At 57.6% G+C, this 18,835-nt stretch overlaps 5 protein-coding genes across 5 annotated transcripts; 3 read left to right on the top strand and 2 right to left on the bottom strand.

The window, feature by feature from the left end:
* Positions 1-309: 309 nt before the first annotated feature.
* CMQ_196 (copii-coated vesicle protein 4) lies at positions 310-4,672 on the top strand (the record flags this gene model as incomplete). The annotated part of the gene is made up of 6 exons (XM_014313818.1): positions 310-577; positions 703-2,320; positions 3,335-3,733; positions 3,802-3,914; positions 3,968-4,461; positions 4,535-4,672. The coding sequence occupies 6 exons, from the start codon at positions 310-312 to the stop codon at positions 4,670-4,672; spliced, it is 3,030 nt and encodes a 1,009-aa protein (XP_014169293.1).
* A 284-nt stretch (positions 4,673-4,956) lies between these two features.
* Positions 4,957-7,530, bottom strand: CMQ_260 (ibr domain containing protein; the record flags this gene model as incomplete). Its single annotated transcript, XM_014313882.1, has 2 exons — positions 4,957-6,544; positions 6,599-7,530. 2 exons carry the CDS (start codon positions 7,528-7,530, stop codon positions 4,957-4,959), a joined length of 2,520 nt encoding a protein of 839 aa, XP_014169357.1.
* Positions 7,531-8,780: 1,250 nt separating this feature from the next.
* CMQ_211 (fumarylacetoacetate hydrolase family protein) lies at positions 8,781-9,897 on the bottom strand (the record flags this gene model as incomplete). The annotated part of the gene is made up of 5 exons (XM_014313833.1): positions 8,781-8,916; positions 8,981-9,426; positions 9,489-9,524; positions 9,576-9,815; positions 9,880-9,897. 5 exons carry the CDS (start codon positions 9,895-9,897, stop codon positions 8,781-8,783), a joined length of 876 nt encoding a protein of 291 aa, XP_014169308.1.
* Positions 9,898-10,162: 265 nt separating this feature from the next.
* CMQ_92 (heat repeat protein) lies at positions 10,163-10,573 on the top strand (the record flags this gene model as incomplete). The annotated part of the gene is made up of 2 exons (XM_014314031.1): positions 10,163-10,345; positions 10,418-10,573. The coding sequence occupies 2 exons, from the start codon at positions 10,163-10,165 to the stop codon at positions 10,571-10,573; spliced, it is 339 nt and encodes a 112-aa protein (XP_014169506.1).
* A 1,205-nt stretch (positions 10,574-11,778) lies between these two features.
* CMQ_166 (upf0220 domain containing protein) lies at positions 11,779-12,446 on the top strand (the record flags this gene model as incomplete). The annotated part of the gene is made up of 3 exons (XM_014313788.1): positions 11,779-11,871; positions 11,936-12,321; positions 12,383-12,446. The coding sequence occupies 3 exons, from the start codon at positions 11,779-11,781 to the stop codon at positions 12,444-12,446; spliced, it is 543 nt and encodes a 180-aa protein (XP_014169263.1).
* Positions 12,447-18,835: the final 6,389 nt, after the last annotated feature.

The following is an 18,835-nucleotide window of genomic DNA, read 5'->3' as shown; positions in this document are numbered from 1 at the left end:
CACGGCCTTTTTGTGCGTGTCGTCCTGATCGACTCGACATCCCCTCATCCCGTGCCTCTACAGCCTGCAGTGGGGCATGCAATCTGGTGGGGCTGGCGCGCCACAATTACAGGGGAAACAGGAAGGAGCTGCCGTTCCGTCTTCTGGCCACATTGGCCATTGGAGCGCAGAATTCCGACGTCCGAAAAAGGGCCGCTTTCTTGGTCTTGCACACACCATCTCATCCCACGACAGATGCCGGCGTCTGCCACCGAACGCGTCCGTTAGCTGTCCGTCGTTTGTCGTCCGTCTTTCGCTTTCCGGCCCAACATGGTCGGCCCCTCTCCCCATAGGCTGCGCCGGAAGCCGGCCAAGAAGACGGCAGCTGTCGGCACCACTACCACCACCACTACCACTACCTCGTCCAAACCAAACAAGAGTCCGCGCACGCCCGATGGACTCGCTCGATCGCCGGCCTTCCCGCTGGCCGCCTTCCTCTGGCCGGCTCGCGGTGCCGCATCGCAATGGGAACTGCTGCCGCTGATCCTCATGGCTGCCGGTCTCTTTCGCTGGGCTGCCGGTCTTTGGGGCTATTCAGGTTTGTTTTCTTTTAATCCTCGCTTCGCTCGCTTTCTCCTCTCTTCTTTCCTCGCTTCGCTCGATCTCCCTTTCTTCTTTCCTCGCTTCGCTCGTTTTCTCCTCTCCCCCCCGCTCACCACCCAGGTTTCAATAAACCTCCCCTCTACGGCGACTACGAAGCTCAACGCCACTGGATGGAAATCACTACTCATCTCCCCGTCTCTCAATGGTACTTCCACGATCTCGAATGGTGGGGCCTCGACTACCCACCTCTGACGGCCTACCACAGCTGGCTGCTCGGCCGTCTCGGCACATTGATCAACCCCCTCTGGTTTGCTCTTCGCTCTTCGCGCGGACTCGAGGATCCCGCCCTCAAGGTCTATATGCGTGCCACTGTCTTGGTCTCCGAGTACGTCGTCTACGTCCCGGCCGTCGTTGTCTTTGTGCGCCGCTTTAGTCGTCTCAGCGGCAGCGGTGCCTCTTGGACTGCTGCTGTCGCCCTGACTGCCGTCCTGCTGCAGCCGGCCACTCTGTTGGTCGACCACGTCCACTTCCAGTACAACACCATCATGCTCGGCTTTGTGACGGCCAGCCTGTCCAGCATGCTGGCCGATCGACTGCTCTGGGCTGCCGTCTTCTTCGTCGCCGCCCTCGGCTTCAAGCAGATGGCCCTCTACTACGCCCTGCCTGTCTTTGCCTTTCTTCTCGGCAGCTGTCTGCGTGCCGGTGCTGTTCGCGCCCCAGCTCGTCTGCTCGCCGTCGCCATCGTCACTCTCGTCGCGTTTGCTCTGCTGCTGCTGCCCCTCGCTCTCGGCACCCTCTCGGATCTCCGTGCCGGCGTGCATGCCCGCCCGGAGCTCGCACCCGACGCCGCAGTGCCGCCACTGGCCCTGCCCGTCCTCCAGCAGCTCGTCGACGCCATCGGCCTCCGCTGGCCAGCTGCAGCTGCCTATCTGCAGCCCAGCCTGTCGTCGCCCCCCTACGCCCTTCTCGAGCAGCTCGCTCAGCTGATTCACCGGGTCTTCCCCCTGGCTCGCGGCCTGTTCGAGGACAAGGTGGCCAACTTCTGGTGCGCGGCCAACGTGCTCGTCAAGCTGCGTGCCTATCCAGAGGCACTGCTGCAGCGACTCTCGCTCGCCGCCACGCTGGCAGCCGTGCTGCCACCGAGCGCCGTCTTGCTGCTGCGGCCGCGGCGCCTGCTGCTGCCGCTCGCTTTTGCCGCGTCGGCCTGGGCCTTTTTCCTCTTCAGCTACCAGGTGCACGAGAAGAGCGTGCTGCTGCCGCTGCTGCCGATGACCCTGCTGCTGGCCGGCGCCGGCGGACTCGGCCGCAACACGCGCGCATGGGTCGGCTTTGCCAACCTGCTGGCCGTCTGGACGCTCTTCCCGCTGCTGCAGCGCGTCGACCTGCGCGTGCCCTACGCCGTCTTGACCCTGCTGTGGGCCTTTCTGCTGGGCCTGCCGCCCACGTCCCTGTCGGTCTACGTCGGCCCCGGGCCTGGTCCCGATGCGGCAGCTGATCCGGCCGGTCCTGGTGTCCTCTGGTCGGCCACGCTGCTGCACGCGCCCTTTTACCTCGCCATGGCCGTCTGGCACGTCCTCGAGCACTTTGCCGCTCCGCCGCCCGACAAGCCCGACCTCTGGGTCGTGACCAACGTCGGCATCGGCGCCGCCGGATTCGGCCTCTGCTACCTGTGGTGCATGTGGCGGCTGCTGGTCGAGAGCGAACTCTTAGGGAGCGGTCCAACCACGAAGAAGACGCAGTGAGCGGGGGGGTCGTGCATTTTTTCCTGTCTTAATATTGGGCTGTAATATACATGGATGTAAGCACGAAGAACAGCGGCTTACGCGTTTGAAGAATTACGTAATGGGAGTTTAGACACCCAAATAGGCATTTGGACTGCCATGTGCTTTGTCTGCGCATCCTTTCGGCGCCACACTTCCCGGTTGCGTCCGTGGCAAGGAAAGAGGGGTTTGTGGCCGTGGCTGCCTGTGACGGACGGCAGGACGACAAGACCCAGAGACGGACGGTGGCGAGGAAGAACAAAACACCGACACGCCTTGAACAATAGCCGCTTACGTAAGCATAGTGGCGATGCGAACAAGCATAAACCATTAGGTCACGATGCTTATGGGGATTGGGAGGGACCGGGTCTTGTCTAATTTGCGAGTACGAGTACCCGTACCCGTACTCCATACAGTTTGTACCCTATTACTCCGTATAGCCTCGCACTCCCTCCGACACGAGCAGACCTCGTGCTCTGTCTGTTCTGAGGGTTTGGAAGGGAGAAAACAGAGTTGCACTAATGTTTTAAAGTCCCCACATCTGAGCTATTAGCTGATGGGTGTGGGCACGAGCGCAAGTATCCCGGGCCCAGAAGGACTTGGCAGTAGGCCGTACGCAGGGCTACGTCACAGGTACACATGCCACATTCGGTACTTGCGGCCCCTACCTGCCGAACTCTACCTAGGCCGCCAGAAAGGACACATTGTAATAGGGGCGTTGTAGCACTGGCAGAGCTCACGTTTTCTCCTGCTTTCTTGCAAGTCGAGCATCGGCTGCCGTCTTGACAGATTACACCACGAAGCGTACGAGGGACATTACCAGACGGCTTCGACCATACCCGCACCACTCGTCCTCCGCACGTTGTCGCTGACTCGTACCTCGCCTCTCTTTCTTCTCAGACACTGTGTGTCTCTGTCATATTGATGTATATATAGACTCAGCGTATTTTCTCTTACGTCCCATCCTCCTTTTTCTGCCGGCCTCATCCTAGCCTCTTCTTCTCGACCCCTCGCGCGCCAAGAGGTGCCTTCAACGAAAAGCGAAACAGCCAAAAGCAAAAAGCAAAGACAGATCTACGAATCAACACTCCCGTTCGAAAGCTCTCTGCTCATCGTGCACGATCCTCGGGACACGTCGTCCAAGCTGACAGTTGGAGACGGAAGCTCGCCTTTACGCGCCTCGACTTCTCGACGTCCAACTCCTACCCCTACCTCTCCCCCAACATGGCTCACATGCGTGGAAGTGGCGCCGGCTACGGCATCGGCCAGGCGAATCCGTTTGGCAACTCGCCCGACGTGGACACGGATCCGTCCGGTCCGCTGGACGCGATCCGCCAGCAGACGAGCAAGATTGAGGATCTGCTGGACACCTACAGCGAGCCGGTGAAGCCGTGGGTCCCCTCTCGCCCCTGGATTGTCGCGGCTGCACGGCCCCCTGCTCTTGCTGACGCGGTCACAGGTATCTGCCGGCCATTGGGCGGTTCCTCATCGTGGTGACCTTTCTGGAGGACGCTCTGCGCATCATCACGCAGTTCAGCGACCAGCTGCGGTACCTGAGCGAATACCGACACAGTGAGCTTTTCCCTGTCTTGTTCTTTCTCTTTCTCCTCCACTGACACCTGCAGTTCCCTGGGGCCTCACGCACCTCTTTCTCGTCGGCAACGTGCTGGTGATGGCGTCGTGCTCGACGCTGGTGATCATGCGGCGGCACTCGGGGTACGCGGTGAGCGGACTGATCGGCGTGGTGGTCAGCCAGGCGCTCGGGTACGGGCTCATCTTCGACCTCAACTTTTTCCTGCGCAACCTCTCGGTCATGGGCGGGCTGCTGATGGTGCTGTCGGACTCGTGGATCCGCAAGACGCAGGCGTTTGCCGGGCTGCCGCAGCTGGAGGAGAAGGACCGCAAGATGTACTTTCAGCTAGCCGGCCGGGTCCTGCTCATCTTCCTCTTCATCGGCTTCGTCTTCAGCGGCGAGTGGACGATCGGGCGCGTGCTCGTGTCGCTGGTCGGACTCGTGGCCTGCGTCATGGTCGTGGTCGGTTTCAAGGCCAAGGCCAGCGCGACGCTGCTGGTGGTGATCCTGAGCGTGTTCAACGTGCTGGTCAACAACTTCTGGACGGTGGGTCTTTCTTGGTTGTCTCTTGTCTGTTGTCGGTCGTCTGTGTGTCTTCTGCTAACTTGCCGACGCCCAGCTCCACGATCACCACCCCCACAAGGACTTTGCCAAGTACGACTTCTTCCAGATCCTCTCTATCGTCGGCGGTCTCCTGCTGCTCGTCAACAGCGGCCCCGGCAAGGTCAGCTTCGACGAGAAGAAGAAGGTGTACTAAGCGGGGCGGTGCACACCACGACAGAACGGTCAGAACAGAACGGCACAGAATGGAATGAAATGGAATCGGCATTCTCGGAGCGGGCCATTGCTGCTTCGGGCAGCCCAGCTCCGGCCACCAAGAACGAAGAGAGGAACAGGATGGAGCAAGAGCGGCTGGTCGGGACATTGTCCCCTTCCTCTGCCATGTCTTATGTTATTTCTATTATGCAGGGAAGGCGTATTCTTACAGAGTATTGTATCACCAAGGAAAAAGATCCAGTTGAAAGGCCGTCGCTGTCCGTGTTAAGCAGAACTGTCCTGCACCCTCTCTCGCGCGTCCTGTTCTGTTTCCTGCAGCCGCAGGCAGTCCTCGATGTCGACGCCGTCGAGCGTGCCGGCGCCGTCGAACTCGATCAGCAGCAGCAGTTCCGCGTCGGCCGGGACAGCCGAGCCAGCGAGTCCGAGCCGCCGCTTGACCGCGAGCATGGCCTCGAGCTGGCGGCAGCGTTCTGCCGCGACCACGCGCACCCACGTGCGTTCCGCGTCGTGCACCCGGCACAGGGCCGTCCTGTGAGCCAGCTGGGTCTCAGCAGCCAGTCTCCGCGCACGGGTCCGCAGCTCGTCGCCCATGGCACGATTCTCGTCGGCCCGACAGCGCACAGCTGCCAGCTGGCCATCGCGCCAGCGCAGATAGGCGTCGAGGCGGCCGTCGTTGCGGCGCATGAGCACGCGCACGGCGGCGTCGATGCGCGACAGCCGATCTGGCCGGTCGGCCCAGAGCGTGACGTCGGCCAGCAGGTCGGCGCGATACCCAGCCTCGACGCGCTGCTCCAGCCGCACGCGCGCGCTGTAGTCGGCCGCCCAGGCCTGCTCGGCCGTCCGGACCAGCTGCTCGGCCTCGGCAGCTGCCGCCGTCTGCTCGCTCGCCTGGTCTGCCTGCTGTGCCGCACGCGCCTCGTCTTGCGCCTGCTGGTGGTCTGCTCGCTGCTGTCGTCGTCGCTTGCGTGCCGTCTCCTCCTGTCGGCCTGTCAGGCGTTGCAGGTCGGCCGCCAGCTGGACGTGTTGTCGTGGCGCCTCGCGTCGCAGCACGGCCTCACGTCGGTCCCGCAGCCGCTCTAGTCGTCCCGTCCGCTCGGCCTGCTGTCGCTCCTGTCGCTGCGTCTCTTCCCGCTCCAGCTCCTCGACCGCACGCAGCGCCTCCCGCAGCTCCTGTAGCTCTTGGTCTGCCACCGCTGTTGCTGCCTCTGCTGCCCGCTCTCGCTCCGCCCGTGCTGCCTGTCGCTCTGCTGCCCGCGCCTTCAGCTCCTGCAGGTCCTCCATCGTGCACTCACACGTTCGCCAGACTGCACCGCACACGTAGCAGAACTGCCCGCCGCAGCGACACGTCATGTGCTGGCACGCATCCGCATGCTCGATCAGCACTGAGCACTGCTGACACCGTCGCCAGCCCGCGTCTGCTGCCAGCTCGTCCGCCAGCTGTCCGTCTCGATCTTCCGCGCATGGCCCTCGCTTGCTGCCCGTCCCATGCGCTATTTGCCGGCACATCGTGCACGTCTCGTGGCCCCCGCTGCATCGCCCGATCCGCGCTGCTCGGCTCTGCTGTGAAGCCGGTACGTACATTCCGCAGTTCACCGCCGCACAGTATAGCCGCTCGCTCACTGGCACCGCCAGCTCCGCTGCTTTGGCCGCATACCGTTGCCATACTTCTCGTGTCACGTGACGCCGAATCGTCCTCGACGGCACCTCGTTCAGACAGCACTTGGCCGGGAACTGCGCCTCGTTCGACACCGCCGTCGCCACCAGCTGCCGGAAACATCCAAGACAGTAGCTGTGACAGACTCGCCGCACCGCCTCCCGTGCTGGCGTCTCGTCAAAACACGAAATGCACTCGCTGTTTTTGTTGATTAGTAAGCATCAACAACAACAGCATTACGTCATCACTCACATCGGCTCCGGCATCGCCGTCGTCGCCTGGCCGGGGAGCATCGCCGCCCGCAGCGGTGCCGTCACCGTCATGCCCGACTCCGCCGTCAGGAGCCAGCGGTTCTGCTGCAGCCATTGCAGGTCCCTCTCGGCCGCTGCTGTCGCGCCTGCTGCCGCGCCCGCCGCACTGCTCTCCGCGCTGTTCTGACTGCGGCTGTGCACGTGAACGTGGCGAAGAAGTCGGGCTGCGAACATCCGGCTGCGCGATCGCCTCTCCGACACGGAGCTCGGCAATGGCTGTGTCTGCTTCTGCGTCTGCATCTTCGTCTGCGTCTGCGGCCACGCTTCCACACTGCTCGACACGGCCGTCTCTGGCTCTGCTGACTCCTTGCCCTTGCCCTTGAGCATGTCCAGCTCTAGCGACCGATTGGCCAGAGGCCAGCCTCTCTCTTCGACGAGCGTCTGCGCTGCTCTTTCGGCTACCTCTTCGGCTGTCACCACACCCGCCTTGGCCTTGTCTATTTGCGCCTGCTCTGCGCGTGCCGCCCGCTCTGCCATCTTCTGGGCTGCCCGCGCCTGCACACCCTCGATCGACGACCGTGCAATTTCAACCAGGACCTCGGCCAGATCGCTCGTCAGGCCTTCTGTCAGTGCCGCTGGTGGAGGCACCGACATCCAGCTCAAATCGTCATAGTCCGCGTCGGTATCGTCTCCGGAGCCACTCCCAGGTCGCGGCAGCCGTCTCTTGTCTTTCTCTTCGTCCGTATCCGTGTCTGTTTCCGTGTCCTGCTCCTCTGCCTCTATTATCGGCCTCATTGCTTCATCCTTCTCGTCTGCCCTCTCCTTGCCTTTGGCCTGCTTGTCGAAATCTGCCGTGCCGTCGTCGTCGCCGTGATATGGGATCGCCAGTGACACTACTTCCTGCTGGTACATTTCCTCTAGTGAGAACGCCATGTTTGTCGCCGTAATCACCTTGACTGCTAGAAAAAGGTGCGGAATGCCACTGATAACAACAGGGACCAAGGCCAACTGCCAGTGGCAGTGGCAGTACTACTGTAGAGCCTTGCATCGCCAGCTTCCCCTCAGACAAATGCCGCCAGTCAGTCACGGCTGACAGCCAAGGCTGCTTTGCTGTTTCATTAGGCGACTCCCGTGCACTGATCCGGCCTCGCTCATTGGTCGCATCGCCGTCTGACATCATCGTCGTGGCTGTGTTCCGCCTAGGATGATCCAGCCTAAGCTCTAGGCCGCATTCAGCTAAACGCAGCTGTCTCCTCGGTGACCAGACTCTGTAGGCTCTCTGCCACTACGTTCGCTGCACCGTATGCGCATTGTCGAAAGGTTGTATGTAGCAGCTCTATACCTAGATCAGAGTGCTGATTTAGCGGAAAAAACTAGCCGCCGTTCAGAGTAGACAGAAAGACTATCTGAAGCTATCATATTCTTCAACGTAAGACAGCGCTGTCAGTCTTTGTAATGAACGTGTCGGTCAATCATTTGGGCTTGAACACAAACGCAGAGACAGACCAAACAAAATTAGAGCAGAACAGAGTTGATTGTTATGGGACTGCTCTGCCTTTAGCAAACTTCTCGTCGTGAATCTCTAAGAGGTCTGAGAACACCTCCATGCCCCCGTTCCTTCTCATTGTGAGCACTGCTTCTGTAGAGTCGTTGCCAATCCAATGGCCAATGCCTATCTTAGCGCCGGCTTAGGCCGCGACCAGATCACAAAGCTTTTCAGCTGCCAAAGCCCCACAAAGCCAAGGAAGCTATCTATGTTTTTGGCTCTCTGGTGCGTCCATGCTGGTTGATGTCTGCAGTCAGCAGAGTTTGAGCACCTCCTCTTTGGCAAGGAAGCCATAGTCGTGATGCAAGCGATGGCTGATATGAATTGATCTCGAATGGCCCATTACGTAGGTAGCCTATTGAGCAGAGAGCAATCTTATGAATGGGTGGTGATACTTCTGATAGAGTTGAAATACTGTCTGTAGCCAGTCTTGGTACTATCACCTCGGCCTGGCCCGATCGACCTCTCCTGGACGCTTCTCGCCAATACGAAGGTACTCTGTCTCTGACATGCAATCCATCTTGTGATCAACCCTAACCAACATATCCACACGACTGTGTCCAATGACATCAAGCGCCGCAAACAGCATCAAACAGACAAACTAGCATCCGTACCAAGCAGTTCGCCTAGCCTACATCTACAGCTTGGCGACATCTCTGGAGGAAAACTCGACCTTGTTGGTGCAGGTGCCGACATTCTCGAGCGACACCTCCACCACGTCTCCGTCCTTGAGCCAGAGCTGTGGCTTCCGGCCCATGCCAACACCCGACGGCCTGTCCCTCGCTGTCAGCATCATGGCTACATCGGAAGACGGTCTGGGGGGGGGCCTGCACATACGTTCCGGTAAAGATCACGTCGCCCGGCAGGAGGGTGGTGCCCTGGCTCAGAAAGGCAATGGTCTTGCGGACGTTGAAGATCATGTCGGACGTGTTGCTGTCCTGCACGACCTGGCCGTTGAGCTTCGTCGAGATCGCGAGCGTCTGCGGGTCGGGGATGAGCCTGGTGCTGACGATGCCGGGTCCCCACGGCGCCCAGCCGTCGAAGCCCTTGCCGAGCGACCACTGGCCGCCGCCGAGCTTGATCTGCCACTCGCGGTGCGAGACGTCGTCGCCGACGGCATAGCCGAGCACGTGATCGAGCGCGTTAGCCTCCGTCACGTCGGCGCACTTTTTGCCAATCACAATCACCAGCTCGCACTCGTAGTCGAGGCCCTCGCCCTTCTGCGCCATCGCGTGCACCGGGATCGGGTCTGTCGGACCGCTCAGAGACGTGCCTGGCTTGTACTGTTGTCCTGCTGTCAGCCGGCCACATCGGCATCTCCGTCCATCGGCAGGGGGACACGTACGAACAAGACCGGGAACTTGGGCAGCGCCATGCCCGACTACTACCGGTCAGCATTACAGGCATATGCAGCACCTCGGCTTCTTCTCACCTCCTTCGCATGCAGGGCGTAGTTGAGGCCCAGACACCGGACCGTGCGCACATCCTCCGGAGCGAGCGGAGACAGCAGCAGCCGGATGTCGGAAACCTCATCGGTCACCTCGTGCTTGCCAAACACATTGCCGACCACGATGCGAGCCTGCTTGGCCTGCGCAATGTCCGTCACGCCCGATGGCAGGATCGCGTCTCCGTAGTAGGTCCGGCCGTCCTTGGCCAGGAAGCGGACAAGTCTCTGTGGCGGTCAGCAGCGAGCCCAGCACCAGGCCAGATCCCCCAAAGCAAGGCGCGAGACGTACGGAAAATGCGGGCGTCATGATGGCTGCCGATAAAGCAGAGGCGTGCTTGGAGCGGCTCTCTGTTGACCGAAATCGATCTCTATTAACTTCCTCGGACGTTTATCGCTGGACTTCTGTCTCTTTCGTTCGGCGGTCTTGGCTGAAGGAAGATGTGGTTGTGTTTCGGCACTCGGTCGGAGATTGAGTCCACGCTGCATCTGCTAGGCCTTAGTCCGGCCGCCTTGCCCCAGCTCTGGAGCTATGTACTCCGTACACCACTAACGTAGCTCATTCCACCCCCACAATGGGAAACTTTTCCTTCTTCCCACTGCGTCTTGCCGAGCCACACGTCGTCGCTTTGTGTCCAGCCCTCAACTCGGACCTTTCTGGCGACATGGCCCCTGCCCCGATGCGTCTGTCCGGGCTGCAGAAGGAGGTCCTGAGCCTCTACCGTCGGTGTCTTCGCGAGAGCCGGCTGAAGCCCACTGTGAGTCTAAGCTGCATTGGATCGGAAGACCGGCCGGATTCCATTTCTGACGTCTGCTCGCCCAACAACCAGGAAGCACGATCGCATTTCGAGGCCTTTGCGAGGACCGAGTTCAAAAAGCACCGGGATGTCGAGAAGCGGGACTTTGCCGCCATCGAGTTCCTCTTGCGCAAGGGCCGGCGCCAGCTAGAAGTGATGGCCTCGCCCGGCATCAAAGACGTGCGGTAGTCACCTGACCGAGCCTGACCGCTCTCTTCCCTACGTCCGTTCCTTCCGCGTCGTCGTCGTGGACGGGCGACTGCTGCTTTGGGAGACGTTGCCATATTTGGCCATGCAGCAGGCTAGTGCAGCTCGCTTGTATCGTGCAATCTTTCTCCGGCTGTATGTCACCAATCCCACCAGAAGGGCAGGGACCCCTGTCCTGAGATGTGGCGGTGTTTTGACCGGTATGCCAGCTCATCTTTCAGGCCAACTGGCATACCATCCAGGAAGCTCGCATGCGAGCAGCGAGTGGGGGGAGAGGACATGGATTGCGGAGGTGCCTTGTCACGGCTGCTATAGAGGGCCAGGGGAATGAAGGCCATAAAAAACACCTCACGTTGTGCTTGTACGATATGCTGGAAGGCGTACTTGAATTCAGAGGCAGCATCGATGACGTTCAAGAAGATAACACGCATAGAACGACTTACGCCACTCAGCAATGACTCTAAGAGGATAAGAAGCATCCCAATCCATTCATTCCCAAAAAAGATCAGATACGTGCACAGCCGTGGACTTTGCAAAGTGGATATGCCATTGGAATCTTTTTGTTCAACTGCATGTTTGCTGGTCGAAACATGCAGACCAGCGGCTCCGTACCTCCCGGTCTACCGGCAGAAACCAGACGGCCGAAGCTGAACATCAATTGGAGGGAACCGAATGAACCCCAACAGACACAATTAGCCATATAGAACGGATCTATCACGCTATCTGTAGGCCTGTCCAAGGCTGCTCAGGACAGGAGAGCATGGAGAGACGAAGTTGTCGCGAGTCCGGTGGCGCTGAGATGCTCACGTGACATTCCTGTCCACAAATTGTGGGGCAGAGCAGAGCACCAGGCAACAAACAGAAAGGCTCCGGCCCGAAACAGCTCTCCTGCCACATCCACCACGAAACAGCCTCGCCATCATCGCAACCGCATCCATCGACGCCATCCCATACTGCCCCGTCCGGCAAGCGCATCTCTCGACCAAGCGTGCGCTTTCATCGTCAGCCACTTTCGTGGTCCAGCCAGCCCCGCAAGTTGAAAGCTTCTTGCACGGGAGCCTTTGCTCTTCGTCTTTCGGCAGTCGTCCTTCTCTCCGGATCGGCCGGCCCTTGTTGATCGCGCTCCAGACGACCGCGCCGTTTTCATTCGATCCACACGCCAACCGCCATCCTCCCGAGCTGCAGCGATGGAGGAAGAGCGCCTGTGGAAGTTTCACTTGCCGCCTTGGGTCTCGGGGATCGCGGCGCGCAACGCCGGCGTGTATCTGTCGGGAGCTCTGGTGCGTATCTGTCCGGAGGCTGTGAACAACCAAATTCATCTCCGCTGACGCGCCCGATTCCCAGTTCTCTCTCGCCTTTTATGTCCTCCTGGACGCGGCCGTGTGGTCCAAGTCGACGGCCAACGGGTCTAATGTGCACGTCACGTTTGTCGACTGGCTGCCGCTGATCTGCAGCAGCCTGGGCATGCTGATCATTAACTGCGTCGAAAAATCCCGGCTGTCGTCGGACAGCTTTGGCTATGCCGGCATCGGCGGCGGCGGCGGCGGCGGCGGCAGCAGCGTGGCCTGGCAGGCCCGCGTGGTGCTGTTTCTCGGCTTCGCCAGCCTGGCCGGTGGCATGGCTGGCGGCGTCTGCATCTTCGTGCTCAAGTTTGTCGTGCCCAAGGTGGCGATGCCGATGTTGTCGATGGGCGTCGAGAACGTGGTGGCCAACGGGCTGATAGGACTGAGGTCTGTATTTTTGGGGGGGTTCTTCCCTTTCACCTGGGCTTCACTCAACTGACATCCACAGCTCCGTCATTCTCTGGATCAGCCAGAACATGGAGGATGAGTACGCGTACAATCTCGCTCTCTAAGTCCCCTCTCTTTCCTCTACAGCTCCTGTGTCGAGGCAGTATTCCAGTCTTCTGCGTTAGGCTCTGATCCTTACCTTCTTGCCTACTGCCTTCTCTTCTAGGGACTGAAGATCGCTTCTCGTTCAGAATCAACAGCCTGCCAGGAAGAGCGGACACCTGCCACAATATCGGAGCACCAAATGCGGCGGAAAGTAAAAGGCATTGGTATGCCAGGGCGAGAGATGCAATGCTACAACTTGCCGAGGAGAGGAAGTGAGGCAGAATGTTTGAAGGGAGGCGTCCGTTACCTGGCATAGCACGCGTATCTGCTTTGTTTGTTTATGCCTGCCAGCATTTCCTTTGTGCTGTCAAAGGCCCCATGTAATTCTATGTCGTTCTATCTCGTGGAGTTCGTTGCTGGAGGCAACTGGACAGTTCGTACTCCCGGTTTCAACAAGACTTCTACATGTGCTCTATTAGTGGTGAAATGACGAAAGGCCATCAGCAGCGGCTCCCCTGGCTCTTCTGAGCGTGTATACCGACAATGCTTCCTTGTGAAAACATGTTCGTCCACCTCCCATCCCCCTCGGCCCGTCTGCTCCTGTATGTCTGCAGGGCAACTCCAGCCGGGTGCCACTTGGACGGCCACCGCCCAGGCATCACGCCGTAGCAGAAGCAGCGCCGTGTGTAGCCGAACAGTCGTACGTGGCATGTCACCGCTTACGTCTGACAATTGATGAGACCCTCCCCCCAATGTCTTACCTCGCTCTCGCCATGAGTACGACTTTCATGCCGAGTTTAGGCTTCTGGTTCATCCTGAAACCAGCGCACATACCGGCACAGAGACGGAGAGACATCGTGGGGGCAATGGGGGGGCTCTATTATTACGAGCACAGCAAGCAGAAGCCAAGCCTGCAAGAGTACGGACATTGCCAACCAGCGCATCGTGCCGAAACCCATGTAGCAGCGATATTGGGTCTTTGGCTACAATGGGTCCGATGCAAGGCGCAGGGTACAGGGTGCAAGGTGCAGCATGCAGCATATTCGTCTGTTATTTGCTTCTTTTAGTAGACCGGAGATTAAAGAGCAGATTGAAGAACCCGAAAGCAGAAAGCCCAAGATCGTCTCGCTTCCTCTCTCACCAAGACTGAATCCGTGTGCTGATGGAAAGGCAATGCGTGTCGGCGTGGCTAGGCTAGTGCTCCTTGAAAGCCATGGTCGTTGCCCAGGCCACGGCTGGCCGAAAAGCAACAGAATCACAAAGCCTCTCGGCTCGCACAATCTTCTCTCACCGGTTTTCCTTGTGTTCTCTTGTGCGTCTTCGGTTGTGCTGACCGACGCGGTTTCACCATGCATTATCGCGCTCGTGCAAGTATAAAAATAGAAGCTTGTGTCCGGTGTTCCCCTCGCTGCTCCCGACAATGTGCAGCTCGTATGTGACGTCGATCCTGCAGGCCAGACAAAGAGGCAAAAATAGACGAGGTGCAGAACAGCCTCAGAATAGCCACTGGACAGGCGGATCAATGTTACAGGGAGGCTGTACTTACACAAGGAAGGCGCTACCTAGCTGTCTTACGGAAGCGAGGGGTCCCAGAACAGAACCCCGGCCTTGTGTGACGTCGGAACTAGCCCCTTCTTGCTCTACATAAGAATACCCCGGCTCTGCTGGTGAAAAACGTGTTCCTCTGCCAAATGCCGCATTGCATATCCCCCTGCAGGCCATTTTCTGCCTGCGCCGCTCTCTGTCTCGGCAAGCGCGGCTCCGATGTCGACAAGCGCCCGTTGCGCGAAAAGCGACGAGAATTCGCACCAACGGCCGCCGGGAGTGGAGATGTTTCGCAATGGCTAGACAGGGCCCGCAAAGAAGGATGCGGGAGAAGACGTGCTGGCAAGGGATAAGGGGAAAACGACTCGACGAGGAATGGCCGATAGACCTTTGCGTATGCAGTCATATACTCCGTACACATCTCGTAGTAAACTCCGTACGAGTACTCTGTACTGTGTCTCGGACCCACCTCTCTGCCCCTTCTCACCTGATGCCCTCCAATCCTGCTTTCTTGCATGCGGACAGCAGGGCCGCCCAAATCGCCAGCACATCTTACATTTAGATCACGCTGAGCTCAGGGTGTAGCCAGTTCCATGGACAATCGCCTTGATCGTTCATGTCTACAGTGCGTCGTTGCTGTGTTGTCTGTTTGGTGCAGGCCTTTCCCTGCCATGACAACACAGAAACCACGGTATCTCGCGTCTTACCACTGGCTGTCATGCAAGTATGAACCTATTCTGTGCCCTGGTCTTACAGTGTCCTGTCCTCTCAGAATGCGTCATCCGCACACAGCAGCATGCCTGGTTTCAACCGCCAATCTCTTTCCTGATACGTCCCCTGTGAAGGTTGCAGAAAGATACCACACAGTTGACGTGGCAGGCGCAAATGGCACCCATAATCCGGGATTGTGCAAGAGCCCGGGCGCCGGTAAGCACGACGTAGTGCAGATGCGAAAGAGAAGAAGAAGGAAAGGATACGGTGGCCTGAGAATGGAGCCAGGTTACCGACCAGTCTCACATTACCTGCGGTCAGGTCTCCGTGTCCTTGTGGTCTGGAGTACTGATCACAGCTGGTGAACCGCAAGATACCTTGGAGGTCAGAGAAACGTCCCATTAACGAGGCGAAAGCCTGCCATCCTTCTGGATATGGCCCTAAGTGCTGCCGTCATCTCTCCCATGTCGACAAAGGGGAGTATGAGCCATTTCCCATTCGTACAAGATATCGTGACCCACATGAAGTGGCAGAGAAGAGGCAGCCCTGGTCTCTGTCGCATGTGATGACTATTGAGATGGAGGTGTGGGTGGAGAGCAAGGTGAGGAGCCGAAGCACTGCAGGTCAGGCAAGGCAACATAACGAGTCAGACCGACGTCGTCCCCATGTTTGACAATGGCAGAGCTAGTGCTGCAGGTGAAGAGCAGATGCAACAAAAAAGGAAAGCAGAATGAATGTAGCTTGAACTCAGGCGTACACTCCTCCCCCAACCTCCGGGGGCAAATTGTTTGAGGAAACAAAAGACCTCCTGATGCTGATGTTGCTATGTGCACCGAGGTTGTGACTTGTCATATAAAGGCGTACGCCCCCTTGTATGCTGTCGTGAGAATCATGTACATACATGAGCTCTTTGTATTATCTCGTCATTGTTTCCAATTATGATTTCTCTGATTTACCATGCCTCTGCTTACAATTTGCATCGCCTCGCATACCAGAACAAGACACAGCCTGACACATACCAGAACAAGACGCAGTCTGACACATACCAGAACAAGACGCAGCCTGACATTGGTGCATAAATGAAGCCGAACAAGCGACAAGTACCCCGTACGGAGGTGTAAACCCGTATTTCTAAGCAGTAAATCTGGGGCCGTGCTTGAGCTGGACTATTGCGGGAAAGATGGGCCGGGACATGTCCATATCGGTATTGATAAAATCAGTATGGAAAGTGATACGCCTTGGACTCTCGTGCCAATGAATTTGGTTATCTCACGAAGACGCCGAACAGCGAGACTAGTCGGCCAGCCGCACTTCTTGCCATGGGTAAGCTGTTGATGATAAGTCGTGCATGCAGACTGATAGCTGCGGAGACGAAGCTTGCAGGGGACGCGTTCGAATGATAGCTGGGCAAGGGGGTCGAGACAGTCAAGCAAAGCTGCGGAGGCTGGTGGTAAGCAAAGGGATGAGGTGCATTATGCCTGAGAGAGGTGCACCCATGATTTCAGAGCTTTGCCGTCAGCAAGGCCGCACGGGCTGGTAAGAAAAGGAATAGCGACAAAGGGATCCGGCTCCGCTTTGGTCCTGCCCACCCTTAGCTATTCCTAATCGCATCTGTGGCCAGGGACGAACAATAGCAGCCTATCACAAAAGGTAAAGGATGGGCCACAGTTGAATGCGTACTCGTATCTCTGTGACTGGCAGTATCTATATCCCGTAAACACCTTAGGCAAGCCAGCACAGCAGAAAGCAGCTCTTACGCCATGCAGCAGGATCGCCTTGTGTTTGTCAAAAGCAGACCCCGTTTTTTGTCACCCTTGCTGCTTTTCTCGATTTTCGGATCAGAGGCTCGGCAGATAAACGATCCAGACAGGGGTTGTCCGAGCTTGTGCAGACGCATGTTTTCCCCAATGAATCAAATCAGCAAAAATGAAGCCCTTGAGCCGGCGACTGCTCAATGCATGCGCCCACTGGCTCACGTAGTGAGGCGGAATTCAACAGAGTGCCGGTCTCACCCAACCACCGCACGACAAGTGTACTCCGTACTCCGTACAGCTGGACAGTTGAGGGGGCAAAATGTCTGGTAACAGGGGTCAGTGTCGGGAAGATGTAACCAAAAACCTGCACGTGAAAGAGTGACGGAGTACTCTGTAACATACCAGACCAGACTAACAATATGAAGTCGTTTGCTACCACGTTTGTCACTCGTCTGCCAACGAGGCTGATGAGTGTAAGCTTCCCTAGCTTGGATGAGACACGTGCAACTGCGCGCAACTGCGCGCACCGCTCGACGTACTCTATCCCACATGAGAGATTCTTGCCATACCTCCCACCTTCCTCTGTCGTACATTGATGATGAGACCCGCTTCACAGTCTCCTCGCTTCGAATTTTCGCGGGAGCCGCGGCCCTTTTTCAGACCGGATTGAGGTGCTGGTATTACATGTCGTCCTCTCGCCAGCCAGCCACAACGCAATAGGGAGAAGGGGGAAGAGGGGGTGTATGACAAGTCACCTTGCATTAGGCTGACCCCAATGGACGTTTTGCTATCCTGTTCTGGCATTGAGACAGCAACTCCTCAAATTGTCTTTCGTCTCGTCATGCTTGCATCCCACGACAGTATGTAGCCGAAAAGCGTTCGTCGACTAGGCAGACATACTTGGCACGTCCGTCCTAGCTATACCTAGCCTATTCGCCGAGTAAAATGAAATGAGAAAGCGGCCGCCAGCAGTAAGCGAATATCCACCTCATCGTAAAGTATGCCTGATTGATAAGAGCGATTGGTTTTGCAGTAGGATGCAACCTACTGCTTGTCTAAGATCGGTACATTATGTCTCCCGCAGACGAGTCGTGTATCCGATCACAAGGGCGAGAGGCAAACTGTGGATGAGAATATGTGGGCCCATGCGATCGTGCCCTTCAAGTTCAACTTGTTACAAGGCTTTGGTTCGCGATTCGAGAGCAAGTGCGACAGAGACGAAAGACAACCCGGTGACGGGGCTGTTTGGGCTGTGCCGTCAAGAATCGAGGATGTAAAGCACGTGCAAATGCGAGAGCAAGTACAGGTGCAAGCAATGGTGAACATCGTTGCGTGTGGATTGCATTAGGGGTGTCGTCCGTCGTGACCGTGTATCCATTATTGTGTGGCTTGTTGATACAACCTGCCGTGCGTATTTTCGGGCCATTTTCTTATGTCCCGACTTGTTCATTCCTTTAAGCATTGTGTTTTCTGTGACGGTTGCCTGCGTCTGCATTGTGCATAAGAGCGAGCGGACAAAAAAGTTGAATAAGATATAGTAAAACACGGCTGCGCAACTACTATGTAGGGCCGTGTGCGACACTGAATGACAGAGAGCCTTGCTGGCGTGTTTTCCCTCGGCCTGTCCATACTTTCTTGCCAATGAAGAATGGCGAGGGCACAATAGAACGAACAGGGGGCGGCGCAGAAGAGGGGCCAGCTGGGGCAGAATAGGGCGAAACGAGCAATGCTACTATGTATGGTTGCCAATCGATCCCGAGCTTTCCAGGCAGCCGATTGATCCGGACTAATGGTGTGGGCTAGAGGAGCCTGCTTCTGTCATGAGTCTGGGGAACAATGTGGTCGAGGTGTTCTGGAAGGATTCCTCTTTCGCTCTGCCCACCTTGGGAAGGTACATAGTGGCTGGCTGATACATTAGTACTCGTAGACAGGGCCTGATAGTAGAGAGCACTGCTTTCGCAGCGAGTGACGCGGATGGCCGCTAGATAAGACTTAGTGACCATAGATGCCCATAAGTGTTCGCCCATAGCTGACCGCGTACTCACTCACGGAAGGACTCTTTCTTTAGTGGATGCCTCTGCTGATGCCATGTAATCACTTCTCTGCTGTTTTCTCTTGATCCCGGAGTGCGGAAATTATGCAACTTCCCGACAGACCCGTTCTATTGTTTCACTGGCCACTTCGTGGGAACAGGCTAGCCGGCATCATTGGAGATTGAGGCGAGGGGCGAAGCAGACTTCCGCAGGCACCCCTGGTCGTGATCACACCGGGATGTTTGCCGACGTTGCTCGCCCTGAAAACTGCTTTAATGGGCACTCCGCAGATTGATCGCTCGCCAAGACTGCGCTATTCCCAGAAAACGTAAGATTTTGAGCGAGGGTCTGTCGCATCATTTTATT

The sequence above is a fragment of the Grosmannia clavigera genome (genome assembly GCF_000143105.1).
Source record: "Grosmannia clavigera kw1407 unplaced genomic scaffold GCSC_179, whole genome shotgun sequence".
NCBI classification, from domain to species: Eukaryota; Fungi; Ascomycota; class Sordariomycetes; order Ophiostomatales; family Ophiostomataceae; genus Leptographium; species Leptographium clavigerum.
This window is presented reverse-complemented; position numbering and strand designations above follow the sequence as displayed.